The 22,418-nt window shown below is 39.7% G+C and overlaps 1 protein-coding gene across 9 annotated transcripts in view; it reads right to left on the bottom strand.

Annotated features, from left to right (window-relative positions):
• si:dkey-237h12.3 (teneurin-3) overlaps nt 1-18,855 on the bottom strand; it is a 132,780-nt gene extending 113,925 nt beyond the window's left edge. For 6 of the 9 annotated variants that reach the window (XM_005919412.3, XM_005919414.3, XM_005919415.3 and 3 more), the window contains exons 1-4: nt 18,611-18,750; nt 17,900-18,535; nt 5,766-6,253; nt 3,599-3,874 (exon numbers count right to left, since the gene is read on the bottom strand). In XM_005919412.3, the coding sequence (XP_005919474.1) occupies nt 3,599-3,874; nt 5,766-6,036 (547 nt within the window). In that variant the 5' untranslated portion in view covers nt 6,037-6,253; nt 17,900-18,535; nt 18,611-18,750. The other 3 variants (XM_042219461.1, XM_042219464.1, XM_042219463.1) reach the window with 3 other exon arrangements.
• Between the last annotated feature and the right edge of the window lie 3,563 nt (nt 18,856-22,418).

Here is a 22,418-nt window from a genome sequence, read left to right as displayed (position 1 = left end):
TCTTAAAGATATTTAAACAAATTCCTCCAACTTCAGTGAAAAGTGCTTGAGTGGGATTGAAAAACCCCAGGATATGAAGTGACCCACATTCTGGGCCATGCAAACAGAGTTTCTATATCCTGTAAATGAATACATTCCAGGAAAGGTGGCACCTTAGCATATAAAGACGACACCAAATAAAACAATCTTTCTGATATTTTTTCATGTGCATTTAGTGTTTGAAAAAGAAGCTTAGAAAATACAGCGTCATTATACCTGACTATTAATCTGAGTTAAATTATATAAAAATTTAACTCAACTCTTCTCATTTTATTCCTATAATTGTTCTGTCTCTGAATGTATTTGACATTATTCAAGAGAAATTATTTTTTATTTCCATGCAGCATTGTTGCTGTAGAAAATTTGACTGTAATCTCCTAGTTGTAGAAACTAAAAATAAATAGATAAATAAATAAAATCAGAATTCTTTCAAACATTTCTTTTAATATCCATTTGCCACTCGGAGCGCCGGTACACTCCCCACAGACATGGATTCCTAACTCTTCATGGCTGGTAGATGTCACAGCACTAATGTTACATGAGACAGTAAGTGAGCAACTAAGTAAGTGTGTGTCTGCGTGTTTATATGTGTGTGCAAATATATGATGTGTATTTATCCATAGCAAACTTATCACTGTCACATATAGGGGATGATAGTAAATAATTTCTGCATGATGAGAGGGAGCATATATTTAGAGAGTATCACTGTAGGCTTGCAAATATTTAAAAAGCCAAAGTGTTATTGATTATTGTTGCTTTTATTTTAATTACATTTTTTCCAATGCCATGTTATGTGTAAAAAGCATGATATGGCGCATACCATTCATATAGAGGACAAAACAATGGTGCAATCCATTAGGAAATGCAAGGATGGCTCATTATCACATGGCTATTCATACAGCTACAAGGCCAATAAGACAAACACTTTAATCAATCAGTTTTGTTTTCCAGGGATTCTATCAGTTGCTCTGGATTATCTTAAGTGTAAAATCAATGCAAGCTATTTAACAGTTTCCCCCTCTTTCCCCCTCTTTCTTTTCAATAAAATTCCACCAATGAACAGTTATAATACAATTAGGGGCTTCGCATGAAAGAATTAGACAAGAAAATGTAATAAAAGCTGTACGTTGATATTATTAAAAGGAGATGATTATAAAAATGGATAATCATGAGCATAATGTCAACAGACTTGAACTCAGATGATTCACAGTCTCAGTCGTCTCTTTTGAAAAATAAAGTTCAGCAAAGGTCATTTTTATTTGCAAAAATGCAAATGCATCACTTCACAAAACAACTGCTCTTATTCAGTCTGTGGTCTCCAGTTGACCATCGAAAGCTGTACACTGTCCACTTATGACCACTTTTGGTCCATCTTTGAAAGGTGGAGCTCTTTCTCGTAGAGGTTAACATTTGCAGATGACGCTCTCTGTGAATGTGCTGAGGGCTCGGTACTTGTCTGTGTCGAACACTCTATAGAACAGAGCGAATTAGAATGAAATATTGAGTTCATTTATGAATAAGTGGGGCTGAACGGCCCCTTGTCGGAGCTTCAGCATGCATATTCAGTTGATGGAAACCTTTGGATGGGTCATTTCTCTTAGCTGCTTCATTAAATAGTGAAAGTCAAAAGTGCAATGCTCCTGACGAAAAAAGGACCAAGATCTACAGAGATGGAACACTGGCCAGGTTTTCCTTTGCTCTGGTTCAAACCCTATATAATGATAGTGAGTGTGTGTGTGTGTGTGTGTGTGTGTGTGTGTGTGTAGCTTATTTGAACAAACAGGGGGTAGGTAGATTTTTCAATAATACCATTAAATTATGTTCTTAGGTGATTTTGAGTTTTGTAACATTTTTTGAAAAAATGTATGGCAAAGCAGATAAAGAGATAAAGTGTTTATTTTCCCTGCGAAACTAATTGAGACAATAGTGAGTTTAAGTCTCAGTGGGGTGTTGTGCTAGAGCCAATCAGCAGCAGCTTCTTGAGGAGTTTCCAAAAGAAACTCCAGAGGAGGTATGCCAAAGGGGCGTACCGCGGCGCTTGTATAAGTGTGTGTGTGTGTGTGTGTGTGTTCGCACAGTTAAAATGGTGGAGGCCAGGTGCAATCAAAGCTAGACAGAGAGCATATTGAAGAAATGACTGTTGATATAGTTTCACTCTTGGCGTATTCACCATCAAATATGACTGGAATCGAGCACTAAAGAGGTGAAGGCCATGTTTACAGGCACCTCTGTGGTTAGAGCGGAGCTTTTAGTGACTCATAAATGCATGCAGCGTATTGGGCCAAAGTAAAGGCCAGATTCAGGAACAAACACACGGACTTGAATTCTGATGGTATTTTGAAAAGGTAAAATACTTACTCAGCCCCCTCCCCCGGAGACAAGCTTTCTATGATGAATACTGCCATTAAGAAAATGACTTGTCTCAAATGTCAGACTGTAGCCAATGTTTTTAGATAAAAATTGATAGCACATGAACACAAGACATTTTCCTTTCTACCCTCTCTTTAATGTTCTTGCCAGTAAAGTGTAATCAACTCTAATTATTTAAACTGCCTGCCACTCTTTGAGACCACTGGTTTCTTAAAATAATTAGAGTTTTACATTGCATGTGTTATAATGGCGATGGCTCACACTTTAATGGTGATGAATGATGTGCAATGTCATGAGCACTTTCAGTCATCAACTTCAGAAGGAAAATTTTGAAGCTCTACACCAAAACATATGCTGCTGAGATGATAAAGTTAATGACAGGCTGACTTTGAGCGTAGACAGAAGAGACGCAATGCATTTCAATAAAAGAAAATGATGGATGACGGAAGAAGAAAAACTGGTGAAAAAAGCACTGGATGTCATTTTGCAACAGATTTGATTAAAATGATGTTCCGAAGTGCAAACTAACCTTTCAGTGAGCAATAATAAAAAACAAGCATAACAACAGTAAAATGTGAAAAGAGTGGAACGACATAAATGAGTTTAACAACAACACAGCAATATAGCCATCTTACATGTATTGCCTCCATTTGACGCAACAAAGATTTGCCCTCTTCAAACACAGAACCTCAATCCTCCATCTCAGGTTTCCAGCATGATCAAATTTGCACTTCAAACCATTGTGCCCATTTAATCAGCCATTATGCATGCCCAGTCAACCACTGCAGAATTTCTAAGCAAAATCTCAGACTGAGGCACACAAAGCTATCTTTGATTTAACGCTAGCCCATGGGGAAACTTTATCAAACTCCTTTGCTTCCTGTGGAGCAGGACCAGGTGACTAGCAACTACTCAATCTGAAGGCCCGATTCCTTTCCGCATGCGGCAAGGAATCACGCCTTTGATCCAAACAAAGACAGCTGCAAATGCCTCTCAAGATACCAGCCCCACCAATCGCGTTTTCACATTGTTCCACCAATCAGAGCCTTGTCTCCAGCACCCACCATAATCCAGCCTACTGCTGCTCTTTATACAGAGTGATTTCTCCCCCTTTGAAAAGCAATGAGGGTATGGGCTACAAACAAATAAGCATTTTAAGGTAAAATAATGAAACGTGTGCCTCACTCACCCATCTCATTGTCCGATTTATTGTCCATTTCGGTGTCAGTGAGTGTGAGCGCCGAGTTAGAGCGGCTGGAAAGGCATGAATTCTGCCCCGATTTTGCCCCTGTCCCCCAAAGAGTAATGGTACGTTCTGGTGATACAGGTTCATGGTTTTCGGTAACGACGGGTCCTCTGGAATAGCTGCTGAGTGGGTGGGAGAGGCCAGTCTCGGGGCAGAGAGCCAAGCCTCTGCGAGCCGGTGGCTCACAAATCCCGAGTTGCCTTAGCGAAAATGTCTGCCCTGTCAATGACAGAAGTAGTAAAGTTAACAAACCAAGCAACACCGTATTTAATAGCCATGAGCAGGGCTATTTAAAGAGAAAAAAACAACAACAAAACTGTTAATCTAAGAGCATGGCGACAAGGCAGGGGGTAATTGCTAAATTAAAGCCTTAACAAGTTCCTCCAAAGCTACTTAACACTCATCAACTTATCAAGATCTACAACTGCATTTCTTTGACTCAAATCACACAAATAGTCTAATTAAAATTATAATAATTGCTATGTTTAAGATTACCAAGTTCCATTAGACAAATAGTCTGAAATCAATATCCTTGGATTAAATTACAGATAAAAAAAAAGTAAAGATGCTAATCACCTAATTATTATGATAGTTTTTTCGAGACTGTTTAAGAGACTGTTTAACAATAAATCACAGCAATGCTCTAAATTAGTTTTGTCTCCATTTCACATTGCTTAAGGGTTTGCTTATTTCTGAAAATAAAAATTAACCTGCAATGCCTTTAAAAGAGTCTGCAGCATGTTTTCAATTGGTTTTAAATGATGCAGGCATACTGCCAAAAAAATCACAAAAACATCTTAGTTCACCTCAAAGTCCTTGAATTAAAAAGTTCATATTTCAGTTTCATTCATTGCATATTTGATTTTAACCATGAAATGAGTAGATGCTTGTAGTCAGGCTCAAATATATATGTGTGTTCATCCAGAAACTGCTATAGCTAATTATTCATATTTAATGTAGAACTCATCATAGCTATAATGTATTTTATCTCCAGTATATTTTACCATTTCAAAATAAGACATTTTCATCAGCCTCTGATGTATTTAAAATGTTTTTTAAAATTTTAGTGAAATTCACACAGCTCGATTTTTGTCATATAAGCCATTTTAAAATGTACCAGGATTCTTATGCTATTGTGCTATACGCACAACACATAAAGAGCAACTAATTAACAAGAACATGTTCTTTTTCCGTCATCAACATTAAATCTGACTTTTACAGTGATGATGTAAGAAACACTCGTTAAGGCTAAATGCCTGGATTTTAAAAAGAAATAAAGGAAACGACTCTTCTTCCCACAACTTCATCATAAATCCATTTATTCTAAAATGGACACCAATTAGCACCATGAAAATGTAAAAGTGTAATGGATAGTTTTTGTGATTGCAATCTTACGAGCCAAAGGAGTGCCATAAAATAGAATAAACTGCCCAAAGTTTTTAATTACAGAAATTACAGCAGTTTCTAACAGCCAATTAAAGAAGAGGGTTACTTATTGTACATTTTATCTTATTATTTTAACATAGTCCTGCAGGGCATGAGCATTTTATGAGGTCAGAGTAGGCCACTACATCACACTCAATAGAAATTCTCTGTAAAAGTTTAGAAATATAAATCTAATTTATGCTTTTGTTTGACATCCTTTAATTGTGTTTACTACTGTCTAGCATACTGGCGCCATATTGTTATTTCTTGTCAAGCTTGCAGAGATAAAGTGGGAGATAAAACTGTGGGATAACATTTATTAAACAAACAAGGAAAAAAATCCTTGCATGAGCATTCATTTACTAATGAGGTTTCACACTGTTAGACATCAGCAAATGAACATGGATATAAGGATTTTGTTCTTTGTGGTATTTACTAAAGTCTAACAACAACTGAAATCTAAGAGCTTCTTGTTCGATTTAGAAAAATGCCACTATAAGATGGAAGACTTTTTGCTACAATCATTTTTTTGTACCCGGTGCCTTTTAAATGATAAACTCTGATGACACTGGCCATGACGTTAAAAAATGACAGGCAATCCGCACCTCTCTGAGCTTACATTTTGTACATTCATCTAACAAATCCTGAAAAATCCCACAGAAGGACAACATTTGTTCTTGCTAACCTGGCCTTGTGTACTCTGCAGTTTCCTTATGGACCATCTCCTTGACTCTTCCTCCAAAGAGCATTCGTGAAGGGTCATGGTCAAAGGCCTGGAGCGTCTCACTGGAGCTGTAGGATTTCTGAGTGGGCACGCGGCAGGCTCCCTCGTCCCGGTCTGATGAGGAGGCGGTGTAACGGCGCTCTCGATCCTTGTCTCTCTCACAGTGTCTCTCTCGGTCTCTCTGGCTCTTGGACAGCGAGCAGAAAGGCCGCTGCTCCCTCACCCTTTCCATGCTGCCTGCATGCTGGGTATCCAACTCCGCTCCCCTTCACCACCGGCACTCTCCTGAGACACTCACCACTGGATTATTTCACTACTTTACCCCCTCTCCTCTTCCTCCTGTGGCTTTGATTCTCGTCCTGTAACCGATTTCCCCCCAAACCCTCCTCCCCACTTCTGAACCTCTGTCGCCCACTTCTTCAGTCCATTCAGCCTTCCAGCTACTCTACCTGGAAAAGAGAGATGAGGAAAGGAAGTAAGGAGCTCAGATAACACTAATCCATCTGCTTCATCTTCTAAAGCACACACTTATCCCCTTCTCATGGCCCCACCCCCGACTCTACCCCCACACCCCTGAAACCTCACCCGTGAACTGATATATACCTCCTTAAGTTGACTTCGCCTCTTAAAAGATCACCTGTGTGTTGCATTTGCAGTCATGTTTATCTTCAGTGTGTTAACTCTAAATATTGTCCTTCAAAAACTTTCAATTCCAGTAATTTCAGTAAGCACTCTGTAAAAAAAAGATTAAAATAACAGTTTCTTCTTTTTTTAACTTAAAAGTTTAAAACTTTGCAATTTTCCACTGACAATGCTCCAAAGTTAACATTCTCCGAATGCAAAATTCTGCTTAAATGAAGGATAAATCAACAGGTTGACATGACTAGGAAAGCTTTTACTTTCATTATCACTTTAAAAAAACTTTTAACTTAACTTACATTTAATTGATAAAATCAGAATGCCAAGCCTTTATATGAACATTCAATAAGTGTTACTTTAAATGCACAGAAGAACAATGACAAGATTAGATATTTCTATCAAAATTCATATATATATATATATATATATATATATTTAGATATATATACATACACATACATATACATACATAGAGAGAGGAAAATAAAACTGTGCTTTTTTATCAATGTTGACGTTTTATACTTTTATACTGTATTTCCACATACATACAGATCATTTCAATTTACCATTTCTTAAGCTCCACATAATTTCTGCACCCACAACAATAAAGTGAAGGTAAACTGAACTTCATTTGAGGTACTAAAAAAATCATAACAGAAATCTTTTTTTTTCCAGAACAGTGCCTTTGTTACTTTGAATAGTCCACAAGTGGGCAAGAAGCAGCTATCACAAGAACCATTTAATCGGTTTAAATTAGCAGCAATGAAAGCTCTTCCAAAAATGAAAGCGTTTTTTTTTCTTTGTTTTGTTTTTGATCTCAGAGATTTAAAAAAAAAAATCCAGACACAGTGTCAAGAGACTGCAAGGTGATCAAGTCTTTATATTTGACAGATATTCATTTGCATATTTTAAACCAGTGTTTAATTTCATGCCTAAAATAGCAAAAAGACTACCTTTCTCTATTTACCATCCAGGGCAGACAGTAAAAGACTCTAATATCATACAAAGACTTTGAACCAGCTTTGTTTCCCAAACTCTCACTGTAGTATTTGACAACTACAAACACTGCACTAGCTATACATGCAGTTTGTCTCTGGCCACAGAAACATTAGATAAATTGGTGTTAAAAATCCTAACTTGTTAGAAATTCAGAGAAGATACTCTCACTCTGCTCTAAATGTGGACAAGGGGGATGAGAATGTGACTAATCCACAAAAAACCCTTGAGTGGAATGTGGATGGGAGCCGTGGTGTGTCAGAAGTGTTTATTACCAGCCATTTTCCACTGCTTCCTGAGACACACACACGGCGCAGAGTCACACATGCCACACACCACAATTTCATTTCTCTCTTGGCTGAGCTGTAAGACTTGAGTATCAGACTCCTTCTTTCCCCAAATGAGATCTACTTCGTTTCACATCAAGCATCAAAACCTTCCAATGAAGCCAGGATAGCGTACCGTCGCACGGCGAGATAGCACCAGCCCCAGAGAGACGTTCCAAAAACTGAAGCAGTTGCGGGTGGAGTACAGGATGCAGGGATAATGAAAACTGTGAGCTGTTCTAGGCCTCTTAAACTTATTTTTCCCCCCTTCTCCCTGAGTTGCTTCATATCGCTCTGTTCCCCCGATGGGCTGAGATGCAATCAGTGACACACTCTCTTGTAAGGCTGACACTCAACACTCAACACTCCCCCCCACGCACTTGTTTTACGATGCCACAGGCCATCTCAATCACATCTCATCACTTTCAGGAAATTGTACACACCCGTCCAGATTGGCAGATTAATGCACAGGATGCGTCCAAGCAGACACGCCCAGAAGCCTCCTTGATTGCAAACTCCCCCTTCTTTATGGACTTGTAAGAAGATTCGGTATCTGAAAAACAGCTAATGCCACAAGTCTTACCCACTGAGCCACAAGCGACCACTATAGGAGGAATTAGATTTGTGTCCTAATCAGCCTACAAGCCCTTAAGTGACCAGGCATGTCCCCATAAACATTCCTCTATTACTCTGAGGACTCAAAGATGCCATCTTCTTCACAGCTCATCCTAGTGTCCTGCTTCGCTTTGTTTCCTCACAGCACACGGGGACACTAACGGTTCATTCGTTACAGTTTAAAATATGTACAAGAAGTCACAGAGGCTCTTAAGAGAATTCTGTTTTTCTTACAGACTTTAAGTTTCAGAGGTTTTAAGTATAGTGCAGTATAAACTAGACTATGTAGTATGCATTTACTACATAAAATCTGCCTCTGGCTACCCTACTGAGAGTACATACTAGTGTACACCAGCTCTGTTTGATTAAATGAGGAGAACCTTTAGGGTTCATTATGAATCAAAAATCCTCGGTACATTCCCCGCCTTAAAAAAAAAAAACTTTTCTGTATCATTCACTTCTACATTCCCTTTTACCTTTGATCATGCAGTTGAATCAGGACAGTTAGTCACCCATGACCACTCGGTGGAACAGTCGACACTGCAAAATTAGTGTCACACAGAGGTCCTCTTGCAAGCCAGTGAGGCACGGAAAAAGATAGTTCATGATGTACGCAGCTCAGCTCCACACACGTCCGAACGACTCCCGTGCCAGTTGAGTACGGTCCCCCCGACGCCTAGTACTGTCCTACACCTCTGCACTTTTTTGAAGCATAAACCATAAACCATCTGTATAATAAGGTGTGAAGACACGTGTCCAAGTCAACTGGTTCTTCAGGGCAGTTGAAGAGGTTTCTAATTGAGATTTACTTTTTCCACGTCTCCCGTTTAGTACTTTATTCATCAAAGATGACAGAGGGGATGTCTTATGTTACCAACAGATCAGGGCTGGGATTCAGAAGAGATGACCAAAGAGGAGAGAAACCTTTTAAGATTGGTTAAATAAGATGGTTTATAATGAATTAAATGAATGAGAAAAATGTTATCGGTACATTAATCATCAAAAACATAAAAGGATACTTTCTGATACTTCAAACAAGGATTGCTAAGGTGGATCAGTGACTTTCTAGACACCACTGAATCACTGATCTCAAATATTACATAACTAATTATTGAAATGACAAAAAATAACCAGTATTTTTTTTTTCTTTCTTCAAAAACCGATTTGATTTAATCTTTGGTTCTAGCAGAATGCAGAATCATCCTCCTTTTAATCTGCATCTGACTGTGTGTTTTGATTGACAGCGACCTGACCAACCAACATCTGTCACCGCATTTCAATCCAAATGTTACTAAATTCTGATTATTGCATGTGAGTGCCAACAAAGCCAAGGCAAATGCAAAAGATCAAATAAAAACGAAATAAAATAAATAAATAACTCAGGTAAATAAATAAATCTCAGGTGAAATAACTAAAGCTGTTCCAACTTTAGCAGGAATAGACAGAAATATTAAGAAGACGAAAGTGTGCTTCTTTTCTAAGATATCTCAGAACTGATAAGCATGCAAAATTAGATTAATGAACACCTACACCAGCTTAAATTGAGCTGGCAGACACTGGTTACTTCAGCACACAAAGCAAAACAAGAGTAGCCACTGCTGACCAGAGTGCTGAAGTGGCAACTATTCACCAAGCCTTTGTCCGGTAATTATATTTCCGCAGGGCGGCTGTACGTATCAGCTCAGATCTCCCTGTTGGTGACCTCTGTAAATAATGATAATAAAGAGCGTACTTGTCGTTCCTAGTGTGTCCCTCCAAGACAATTCACCTGTCACCAAGTGGCCTGGCTGGCCCCTCAACTCCCCCCAAACCCCCTCATCTTGTTGTTGGCCGTTTGCCGGAGCACAGATCAGACGGCTCTCAGCCACGGGGAGTGGTGAGAGCAGTAGATGGAGCTTGTGGAGATCAGGGCTGGCTCTCTTCAACACAGCCAGCACCTCCAACAATAGCCGCCTCTGACAGCTTTGCATAATTCATCTTGTCGAGTCTCTCTCTCTCTCTCTTTCCTCTTTGACGCTCCTCTCTGCCTCTCCTCTTTCAGTTTCTCTTCAGTTCTTCTGCTTTTTTGTGCCTCCCAGCGCTTGGAGAAGGGGCGAGGGAGAACCAGGGCAGTGTTCCATCAGATGCTGCCTGTTTCCCCCTGACACTGGTGATTTTGGAGACACAGAAGTGTTTGTCTGCAGCGTGATGCCCAAACTCTGAATTCTGGATGCCATCTGAACCAGATTGTGTTCGTTCTTTATCGAGGCTCAATGCCTAAATTCCTCACTGCAACAAGAACTGTAGAACTATTACCTAAAAATACCCAGATCAGCATCAAAATGGTGATTTTTTTTTTTCTTTAAGTGCTGACGTGAATCGTGGGGAATCTGACCAAATAGTGCTGATATGCCACAACGACATTTTGGTATAATTCAGTCTAAGTCTTTATAAATGAACAGCTTCAGAGAGAGAAAGGCAGTTAGGAAGTGGAGAAAAGACAGCAAACAAAATCATGACAGCATTTACCAGCAATTAAATTTTAGCTGCAGCTATATCCTTAGTATACATGGTGACGGATGAGCTTACCACCCTCGGTGCAACTCTTAGGAAACACGATAAAATCCTACTCCATGCTAGGTCTCTCGTCTCGGTGTATGATGCATATTCACAAGTAGAGTAAAGTGATGCAAATCTCTGGTACAGTCACTTCACATTATTCGAGGCACATGGAGCTTTAAGCTTCATCCCTCATAGTTGCAGCGCATTTAAAAGACAAACAGAGGTACTGTGACTATGAAAAATAAATCAAAAAAAGCTGAGCTGAACTCAAAGCGTTTTGTTTTCTTATTTTTCCTGCCTGTCTCTAAATCACAGCGGTCAACGTCTAATCTTAACCATTTTATTGTTCGCCTTTTGTGTGTTATATGTGTGTGTGTGTGTGTGTGTGTGTGTGTGTGTGTGTGTGTGTGTGTGTGTGTGTGTGTGTGTGTGTGTGTGTGAATTAAATAATAAAAAAAGCATGTGCCAGTCCCAGGATACAACACAATAAGCTGAGCGTGGATGTTTACAAATCCCTCAAATAATCCTTCACCTGTGACTCATGTGAGTTATATATTCATTGAATCTTTAGTGGGGAAATTGCAAGCACAGCCAGATTCATTTTTTAAAATGTAATTGCTAGGTGTGGACAATTGGAATATAAAAACCCAGAGCTTTATAATGTTTTTTTGCAGTATCTCCTTGTATCTCAAATGGTAATAACGGGTTATTCAGTGAATTCGCACACACAGGCTACAGCATTTATCTGTATCCAAGGCTACAATTATTGAAGCCAGTTCTTATCAAAATAGGTGCTCCCTTCCATATCACACACCCAATTACACGAGACAGTCTTAATTCAATGAGCCACAGTTTGCTTTTCTCTCAAATTGGTATCACTGCAGTGTTATTTCAAATGGCGGATCTAAAGAAGTAATGATGTCCATGGTCATTCACTTAATTGAGAATCTTGCAAGACACTGTCAACAATTATCATCTAATACTCGCACAAAATGAATTGACTCCATTGCTGACAGACTTCTGCCGTCCTGCAGCAATTTAAAGAGAAATCCATGATCGAGCCGCTGTTACGGAAATAAAATGAAATTGTAGCGATGCAGCTGCAGAGTAACGATGCAACAGAGAAATCAAAAAACAATTGAGGAGGGCTGAAAGAAGCCGTATCTGTCCACAACAGTAAACTTGTAAACAAAACATAATGGGTAACAACAAAAATGACGCTGACAAGAATAAAAACTTCATTGTAGACATCTTATTTATTTAGACTGGAGTGCATTGTTTAATTAGAGATTATAAGTCCAACATCAGTCTTGCCTGACAGTCTAATCTGGACATCTGTAGAACTACTGTAGCCAATCAACAAGCACTCAGAGAGTGGATGAAAATCATTACTCAAACTATATTTTAAATTCTGCAAGCATACAAACCTGGCAACCAGATAAAAATTCAAATGCGCAGAGATATTCTAAAGTGCTGACATTGGGTGTCATTCAAATGCATCTCACACGATTGTACCACAAACTAAACCTCCCTCTTTTAGGATGTGCAGGAGGAGATGGAATATACGCAGCAGTCACATAACAGCGCTAGACAACCGAAGAGTATAAGGGAAAGCTTCAATGGAGAATACTGCAATGGGAGCGCAATACTCAAGAGCTGCTGCAACTGCTGGAAAACATCAAATCTGACCAAACACAGACATAGTGCAGTAGCGGTTAGTCTTCACAGGCGTTACAAAATAAATCAATGTACCTACGCCAATACTACCGAATTAGAAGAAATTTTAAAGCACACAATGAAAACAATTTACAGAGAATAATAGGTAGAGAGCGTTTCTTCTTTAGAACAATTGTGCCACATAAACCCTACAATACATAAAGAAACTGGAGGGTTTTATTCTCTTGTTGTCAGCTTTTTAAGGCGCATGTAGGTCATGATGGCACACGATCAGACTACTGAGAGACTGCAGGCCTTATAAAAGAAACATCAATCTGAAAATTCACCACATCACACTGGTTTTTCTACTTCCAGGGGTGAAACTTGTAGAATCTGGCCTGTAATGATCGGCCAAGCCTGAATTCTGAATGCACACTGCTCTCCGCTGGAAGTCAAAGATTGCTGACCTGTATACCATTACACCAAATCAGATGCACCAGTTTTACACTCTTCAATGCTCCGATATTCAATATTTTCTCCTTCACCCTGCTGACAATAAAGAGACAGAAATGTGTTACTGACTGGCTTCCCACATGAACTAGCACCTTTGCCTTGTCCCAATCATCGCTCTTCGTCACCCACCAGACCTGAGGCTTTTAGCATCAGAGAGGTCACGTCAACTGAATTATTGAGGCCATCAACCGGCTCCATCGACAACCGAAGCTGACGCCCAACTTCCCACTGGGCTGTCCAGGGGCCACAAAAGACCAGACCTAAGGCCCTTGGCAGATGGAAGCTATTCTGGGAAACCTTTTCCAGGATCGGTATTTCTTAATGCAAGTATAGCAAAACAGCAAAAGTCATTTTTCTTTAGAATTTTGGCAACATGGACCACTGCGAGGGGAAGATAAAAAATTCTTCAATTTAAATAATGAATCGGTTTCATCAATATTTTAATGTGAGCTGGACAATACACAAGTATGACTCTAATAAGCTATAACATCCTTTAAAAATGTAACAATTCCTGACATCGTATTCAGATCCTTTGAATATAATGTCTGTAGTTCATGAAAGCCGAACCTAGACACCGCAGAGGTATTCGCTCAGAGCAATTTTCACAAGCAGAGAGCACAATGCATTTCTATTTTATTCTCCCTGTGACACAACTAAGCACATTTCTGTTTGGCTCTCCCCACCAGCCTCAGCCTGGAGCATGCAGCGAGAGTTGCACTGTTACAAAGTCAAGCCCACTCCTCAATCTTGCCACTTGGTCTTGACCCAGAAAGTCCAACGGAGCATGCTGAGCCATAAATGTTAATCTGTAGGTTACAACAGTGTGAAGTGGTGCTGCCCCCAGAGCTGGACCAGCAGGACAGCATCCTGTGGCTAATCGCAGGTGGCTTTCATCTCAGCCTGTTTCGGCCAAAAACCTCAAAACAAAACCAAGAGCTGTCATGCTTGAATAGTCCTTTTTCTTGATTTTAAGTAATCCATACAAAGCCAAGGGAACGGCTTTCACTTCATCACAAACAATTACCAGCTTGGCTGCTTTGTCTGAACGCCTACGCACAACATCACCACCAATGTATTTGCATGCATGTGTGCAATGAGATCCAGAATTCAGTTTGTGTTACGCACAACACATTAGGTCATGCAGTCAGCCTACAATAGCCATGAGCTGGGTAAAATAACTGTTCCTTTGAGAACATTCCTCTCTCCTCTCCAATCAGAATGCAATGGCAGGATTCACATTATACTAAGCAGATATTCAAGATGAAAAATACTAATTAAATCCATCTTTAGTGCTGATATAAAATGCCATTTATATTCCCGACTGTTTCAAGCCCTTCCCGATATCCATATTTTAATTTAATAAAACTTGGTTATGAATTGTAGAATAAAATGGTGTTATATAAAGAAAAAAAAGCATATACCGTATACCCCTGAAACAGCTTACATTTATGCCATGTTTCCCCCCCAACCCCCTCTCTCACGCAGCATACAATGTAGTTAAGGACCACAGTGGTAATGCATCAAGTGCTGTCACTAAATATCCCTACTCTAAGCACATTTCAAGAGCGTGCAATCTCTTCCCTCCCAAATGCTAGGGTGACTTTCAGCAATAATTTGGCAACTTGCGCAGACCACAAACAACTTTTCTTTAAATGGTAAACTTTGCTGCAGGAGTCACATCCCTGACAGTAATCCTCTGAGGTGAGGTCATTAAAGCACATATGCAAATCGGTCCGTCAATGGAGGTTTTGCCATCGCGACGCTTGGTTTCTTTAACTTTCTAAAGGCCTGAAGAATGCACCGTGGCATGCTTTACTTTCACGCCAACTATTCATCATGATGTCTGGCTATTCTCATGGGAGGAAAGGGAAAATGTACTCAGAGAGAAAACAGGTGAAAGAGACTACAGCAGACAATAGCCAGACAGGCTGTGTGTTAATAGTAACAGATTAGAGGGCAGCAATTATGTAAAGTAAATATGACATGGAACCGATCCGTTGAGCCCAGGGAACTGTGGGTAGTTTGTCAGGCTGCATTAACCTTCACGTGTTTGCTCTGATGTGTTGAAACAGGCGACTCGGCCATGCTGTTTGCCATATCAAATGTTATAATTCCTAAGGTCATCTTCCGAGCCACTGTCAGCATCTACAAGTAATATGATGAAATATTATAAGCGCAGGCCTGTGCATCGACTCTCCTTCCATATCTCTCATATCTTAGAGGAGTAATTTTTACAGATGGAGAGCAGTCATTTCGATTGCCCCTTAACAATCTATAAAACTGTTTAGGGGCAGTATTCAAGCGGCATTATCCCTAAAGGAGGCAGTTCTCATCACACAGAATATTAAATTCTCCACAGGAATAATGAAAGGGGAAATTACTTAAGGATAGGAACACAGAGTGGCAGTGTTATGTACACAGTTCTTCTAATATTTCTGAATTAATTAGATCATTTTGAGCTCCAAGCGTAGAAAAGAAAAGAAATAAATAAATAAAATCAGAATTTCAAGGACTCTGCCGCATCAGAAACTGTAGTCACCTGCTTTGATTACTGGGCTTGAAGCAGCAATGAAGTTTAAAGCTGAGGTATTTGGCTAAAGCCTGAATAAGAGGGGTCACAGCAGAAAAGCCTAAATATCCCAGTTCCAGATGCGTAATCACCTGCCACATTATGGCAAAGCGTGTACTAGACAACTACAGTGGGTTATTGCTTTTCTCTGCAGAGCTGTGTAAAATATGTCGACAGCCTAATATTCACCAGGTCTGTTCTGACTCCAGGTGTGTTTCTGAAGACTGTAAACACAACACACTTCATTTATCAGGATGCTGCTGCAGTCACCAGAACATTAGTCATATAGATTGTTATGTCTTATTCAGAAAAGTCAATTTCAATTATTACCAGTGCCTTGAAAAAAGATAATACAAGCTGCACTCATGTTCTGGGGCCCTGCTACAAAAACACATGTTCAATATCACCCAATAAGTGTCACTGTAATGCATTTACAGGCTTACACAAGAAACACAGACTGTGTCTCTGCTGTTTGAAGCCTTTCTTTGTTGCTATGTGACCCGATGCAAAGCCAAAAGCTAAAGATTAGAAATATATTGATCGCTTAAATACATATTTTTAAGTAATACGCCTCTGACTACCTATCTAATATCTAATCTTGCTGTTCTATTTCTGTTTCATATTATTTAAATTTTCATAGAAGTATTTCTTATGATTTACAAGAACAGCGGGAACAGTTCACCACTCAGGCCTGAAGTGGTGAAGATCTACACTGCTTTACTATTCCAGTCCTTGACAGCAAATGGCCTCAACTGCTGCAGTTCCTCAATAGCACTCAGGACAATAGCAATAAATCACTTTAGCTGGACAGATATTCTTGTCCTTCTGGGCTATCATATGGACCCAGATGCATGTTTTTGCAGATTGCGTTTAGTCTGATCCCTGCCAGAGCGAAATCAGATCAACGTTTCTCTCTGCCTCATGCTAAGTGCTAAGACAAGTCATAATTCCACATTGCTGAGCCACATGGAAAGTTGAAATTAAACCATCTGATGTCTAAACTGTTGTATTTAATTAAAATAACTTCTTGCCGGTTTTGAAATCCTGCTAATCCTGAAAACCAAAATCAATTTACAAATTGCACGTTCCATATGATTTTTGCCAGGCAACAGCCCCTTCCTCCTAACCCCCAAAACGCATGTAGAAGGTTGTGGTTTCTGCTGGCATTTGTCTGTACCAACATGCTTGGAGGTTCTGAACAACTGCGTAATACCCGACCTTTCTAGAGGCCTGTTTTGAGGCAAACAAAAGGTTCTTCTGATGAACTTTCTCCATCTTCTGCTCCTGAAGCTTAAACCACAAATGTGGTACAAGTTAATGTATTTCAAAACCTTTAACATTATTATTAGATTAAGCAGACCATTTCTGTGGTTGGCATACCGCTTATATTAGGCTCCTGGGTGTTTTTGTAGCAATATATTTTTGGAAAAATTATTTTTTTGTATCCAGACCATCCCTCAAGACCCCTTATGGAGTGTAAGTTTAGATGTGACTGTGATTATGTTTGCACTGAAGCACCGCAGCAATTTCCTAATGTTGTAAACCTGCTCAACATTTGGCAATAAACCCCTTTCTGATTCTGATTCTGATTAGATTGGAGATAATTATGTTATTACTGTTATCATTACTGAAAAATAAGAGTTTAATAACGTCAAAAGAATAAATAAAATACTTTTTATATATTTTTCCTAGAATTCTCAAAGATCTATGACAGCAAAATCCTTATAAACACACACACACACACACACACACACACACACACACACACAGACACACACAAACATATGTAGTTATAAGATTATATATTATGAGATTGTATTTTATATATTTATAGATATATAGCACTCGTTAAAGGACATCAGGTGAGTTTTGGAAACTCATCTTTTTCATCACTTAAAACTGGAATACAATAACCCCCACCACTCTGAACGGGATATCAAGAAATTGATACATCTTGCATCTGTAGCCTGCCCATTGCAGCAATGCATTTGCTAAACATATAGGCTATAACGCATAATCCAAATATTACCCAACTCATTTGTTTCAAGGTAGTGGAGAAGAGGGGCTGGGCGCCAGGTGGGTTTCGGGTTCGCATCTTATCAAAAGACTCAATACAGCATGCAGGCCAAATTAGACACCATTACTGACCAGGGGATAACGATCCTGTGGCTTATTTAAATTACGCGGATGGAGTCTATTTAGAGTCAATGCAAATGGGGGAAATCTAACTACACACTGACCTGCATGAAGCGTCTTCGAGCCTGTCCGAAGCAGCGGCACATAAACTTCCAACGGTGCGCTTTAGTCCAAACTTGCAGGAAGCGGGGAGCTGAGCGCGACGCGATACGTTTCTTACAATGACCGCGTTTGCAATTCAGCACAGTGTGGATTCTTCAGAGAGACCTCTTTCACTACTCCCCGGAAATCTCTCGGCTTGATTAGAGGCTGAAGCTCGGAACAGCCGACTTGTGCGTGAACGTTGTGCTGCTGCGTGGTGATGGAGCAAGGAGCTTCAGCTGGCAGCTCCGCGCGAGAAACGTGTTTCAGCCTAGAAATCTTCCCAGTAGTCCCGGTGGCTGAGCTCAAGCAATACTTCCGACAATGCAGTTGTCCCCTCTCTGAGGTAACACCGTTATATATATTTTTTCCAGTCGCCAAGCACTTGCGCTGGATGTTTAAAAGCAGAAAACTCACTCGGTGAGGATGCGGAGTCTCGCCAGCCGCTCTGCTACTCCGTTGTCCGATATGCACTTGTCAGCTGATAAACTGCGCATCCCGTCGCTTCCCTCAGCCTCGCCTCTGGTCTGCCTATCAGGAACGGGTTAGGCCGTAGGGGTCAACCACACGGGTGAGCAGCAACAAGCACACAGCTGCACCTGTGAAGAAAACGAGTCCCATTATTAGACAAAGAGAGCGTTTACCTCCAACGACACTGTAATAACCAAAACTACCTTTGATACACTGCTACGCGTTTGTTGCTGCCACTTAAATAAGTTCCAGTTTGCATGCAAGCTAGAATTATATATTAAATTCCTCAATTTGATTGTGAAAGCGCAGAGGCGGATTTACTCAGAGCCACAGCTTCCAGTCAGCCCACCTGCCTGTTTTCCTTCAGCCTGCTCGCTCCTCTCTTCTCTTTTGTATTGGGAAGCTGTTCATTAAGCTTACCTATGGCCGCACGCGCGCTGCCACATAATTGGCTAACTCACAAATCTCAATTTCTCACCTTCAGTGTGACTGACAAAGGGAAAGGCAGAGTGATGTAAATAAATGCGATATTTCTCACAGAAGACTAGCAGCTAAGGGTTATTCAAGCTGTTAAACTGTTGGGTAAACAAGAAGGCCACAACGACGACGCTTGGTGTTGAAATTAAAATGTTGCTGTTAGTCTGGCTGTCGAATAAAGATTGATTCATATTGTTTTGCTCCATCCACCATCTGTGGTGGAATTGATCAACTGCTGCAGAGATATGCAATAAATATGCACAATTTGAGTTCAGTCAACCTAAACCACCACTAAGAAAGGTTATTCTAATGAATTTTGTCTCCCCATCTTTCATATGAACCTTCAATAAAATACGAGCATGCTTTGTGCATGCTTAGATAGAGTGTCAGTTGCGGATCTTATAGAAAGAATTGAAGTCCTTCACTGCTTTGTAAGTGTGAAAACTTCATCTTGATGAGCTCCAATTACAGAGATAAGTACACTTGCCTCCCAGCCATTCTCCATCCTGCTAAAACCAAAACCACATTTACTTTGAATTAGCTTTGTGATGTATGAAAACATATAAGACGCTATCTGATAGCCTTCAAATGGTAGCATTTAGAGGATATACCACGGAAAGCAGAGTTTCATTAATTACAAAAGCAATGCCCACTAATCCCACTAGAAAGGCATTTTGAGGCTGAGTCGTTTTGGTTCTGAGGGAGAGAGAAGAGAGAAAGACAAACAATACCAATGGTAGATCACAGACCTTCAAACTATGGTCTGCAGGCCCCACAGCTCAATAGGGGGCCCACTACTGCAGCTCTGACTGGGCATTTTTTTTAATCCCCTTCCTGAATTTACCCCACGTCTGACCACATGCAGTGATGAAGTTATCACTGAGGACAGCTTTTCTCCAAGCAAAATCAGCTCTAGCCTTCGATGCTTGATTCTTCTATTATACCCGGGAGCACATCAAAAACTTGCCTCCATCAAATGGCATTATCTGCATGAAAGGCAACTGCCCAACAATCTATCTCCCACTCTGCCATTCTATCTTCAGTCAAGGGCATGCACAAAAAAAAAAGAGGAAAGAAAGGACACAAAAAAGGAGAGGAATTCTTGTAAGGGCTGCTGAAGCCAGTACCCCTCCTTCTTTTCCCTGCTTCAAGTCAAACTACTTTTTTCCCGCTTCTGTAATATTCTTGGGGGCTTTTCAGAGAAACTGTACGTGGAAGTTAGTTACTAAGCAACATATTCACACATTTCATCCACATGAAGGTTCTCTTAAGTTCAGTACACCAGAGGGTTAATGATAGATTAAAAGTCCTTCGGTTTTTTGAACCAAAGAAAATAGCTCATTCAGTTTCACAAAAATGTTCTTTTACTACGACTTGAATCAACTTTACATCCTTAACTGAGATTTCCCATACCTTAGACAAAGCTTTATTTTCTCCTAGTCACACACAGTGCGTGTCGGTGCAGTCAACTGTGCCCTCTATTGGAGGCCAGTCACTTTCAACATCCAAATCCAAACACAAATGCACAAGTGTTTTACATGATGAAAAGAGCATTAATCAAATCTGGAACAGCACTTGAATAGGATGAAAAACTCAATCAAAGAAAGTGCTTGATAGCAAACAAATAAATTACATGCACACATGTTATAGATCAGTAGCTTCTAAATAGGATACCGTTTTATCAGTATGAACATGAAGTGCCAGTGTCTTTTTTAGAATGATAGATAAAAGTCAATATTAGTCCACAAATTGCAGGAATGTAGTAGACACGTGCAGCATTGTTATTTGCTGCATTTGCTTCCGAGGCTACGTAAGGCTTGCAGGATGTGTGCCGGAATATACAAAACATGAACCAGAAACATCACTATTGAAGCCCAAGAGCACAGCATACATTAAAGAATAAAACACCATATCTTTCTTGAGCCCTGTATGTTTTACATATGTACAGAATCAGCAGAGAAAACAGATGGGCCACACCACGGGGACAGAGAGACTTGTGGACATAATAAAAAGCAACATTGACAAATTATGCATACACTCCCTTACCCATCCTATGTATGCAGGAATTTGTCCCCAAGGGGTTAGACAGTGAAGCTGATGTGTTAGAAACTGTGTCTTGTCTTGTCCAATGTGTTTTAAAAAGCAAAAGTAACAATGGATGTGTTCCCTATATGTGCGCGGTACATTATATTCACACTGTAAAGGCTATTGCCTTTTGTTAGTCCAGTATTGTGTTCCACAAACTAAACGGACATGTATAAAGGGATTGGACAGAACTTCTCTTTTCATGTGGAAATGAATCCCTTCCAAAGGGACAAAACAGCTTTCACCCTTGGTTATACCGTGAGGACTTTGGGGAAGCACCTTTTTCTATCTGAGGAAAAGGAAAATGAAAAAAAAAAGAAGGTATTTTAATACACAAACACAAATTTATGTCACATAATATCAATGTTGTTTTTCAATATAGTGTTAAAATCAAAAGGAAGTGTCAGGCTGTGCAAACGAATCTCATATTTATTCAGAGGTGTGACATCTCTCAGTCACCTAGAGTGGGAGTGTTTGGGAGGGCTTTGGTGTTCTTCTGAGGCTATTCTCTGAGCACGTCTATTGATTATGGTGGGTCCCTTCAGTATCACCAAGTCATGTTAGGAAAATGCCACACAGTCAGAAGAAAATTAGTGAAATAAAAGACATAAATATAAAAAAAATCACAGCTTTTCCTTGCCTTACCTTATGAGACAACATAATATAAACCTTAGCTCAAGGTTAATTATGTTAAACATGTCTGGGTTTGTTTTTGTTTATGTTGTCTTTAATAATCAGCTTTTGGACTGTGGGGTTAAAAAATATCACAGAAGGAAAAAACAACTCAATTTATAAATTTTAATCAATTTTTAATTAAACCCACCACTACTTAAATTTTGAATAAACAGAAGTTCAGTTTGGCTGAAAATGGATGTACAGTAAAAAAGAACACCTTTTGAAATATCAGACAGGCTCAGTGTCATTCAGAATTTTTTAGATGGATGGACAACCTCAAAGGCAATAGACCTGTGGCAACTCAAAGCTGCTGGTGGAAGACCTTGTGGGCTGCATTCATTTAATTTAAAAAGATTAACTGGTAAGCAAGGAGGGCAGCCTCGAGAGATAAAAGGATAAAAGACACCTTTTTTTCTGGGTAGGAGGCAGGCATTTGAAGAATAGACATGAGGCTGTTATATTTTCTTTGAGTATCATATGAATACATATCTGTGTAACCTAAAAAAAAGACAGGCTGAAAACATTCTGGTTACTCATCAGGACGCTGCATTGAACTTCATCTCCATCACAGTTTCATATTTTTATTTAGTTTTTCGGCTTACAATTGGTAGATGGTCTACACAGTACAACCCAGGAAAACGTGCACAGAAATATCAGGGCTTATAAAAGGATAAAAAGTAGTCTACCACTGGAATAAAATTTCTAAATTATTCCACGATTGACTTGAAAATGACATTTTCTTATCTTCAGTATAGCCCTGTAAAGATGAGCTAA

The sequence above is a fragment of the Haplochromis burtoni genome, unplaced genomic scaffold, assembly GCF_018398535.1.
Source record: "Haplochromis burtoni strain Fernald_Lab_line unplaced genomic scaffold, NCSU_Asbu1 Contig_33, whole genome shotgun sequence".
Classification (NCBI taxonomy): Eukaryota; Metazoa; Chordata; class Actinopteri; order Cichliformes; family Cichlidae; genus Haplochromis; species Haplochromis burtoni.
Note: the sequence above shows the minus strand (reverse complement) of the source record. Positions and strands in the feature narration are given on the sequence as shown.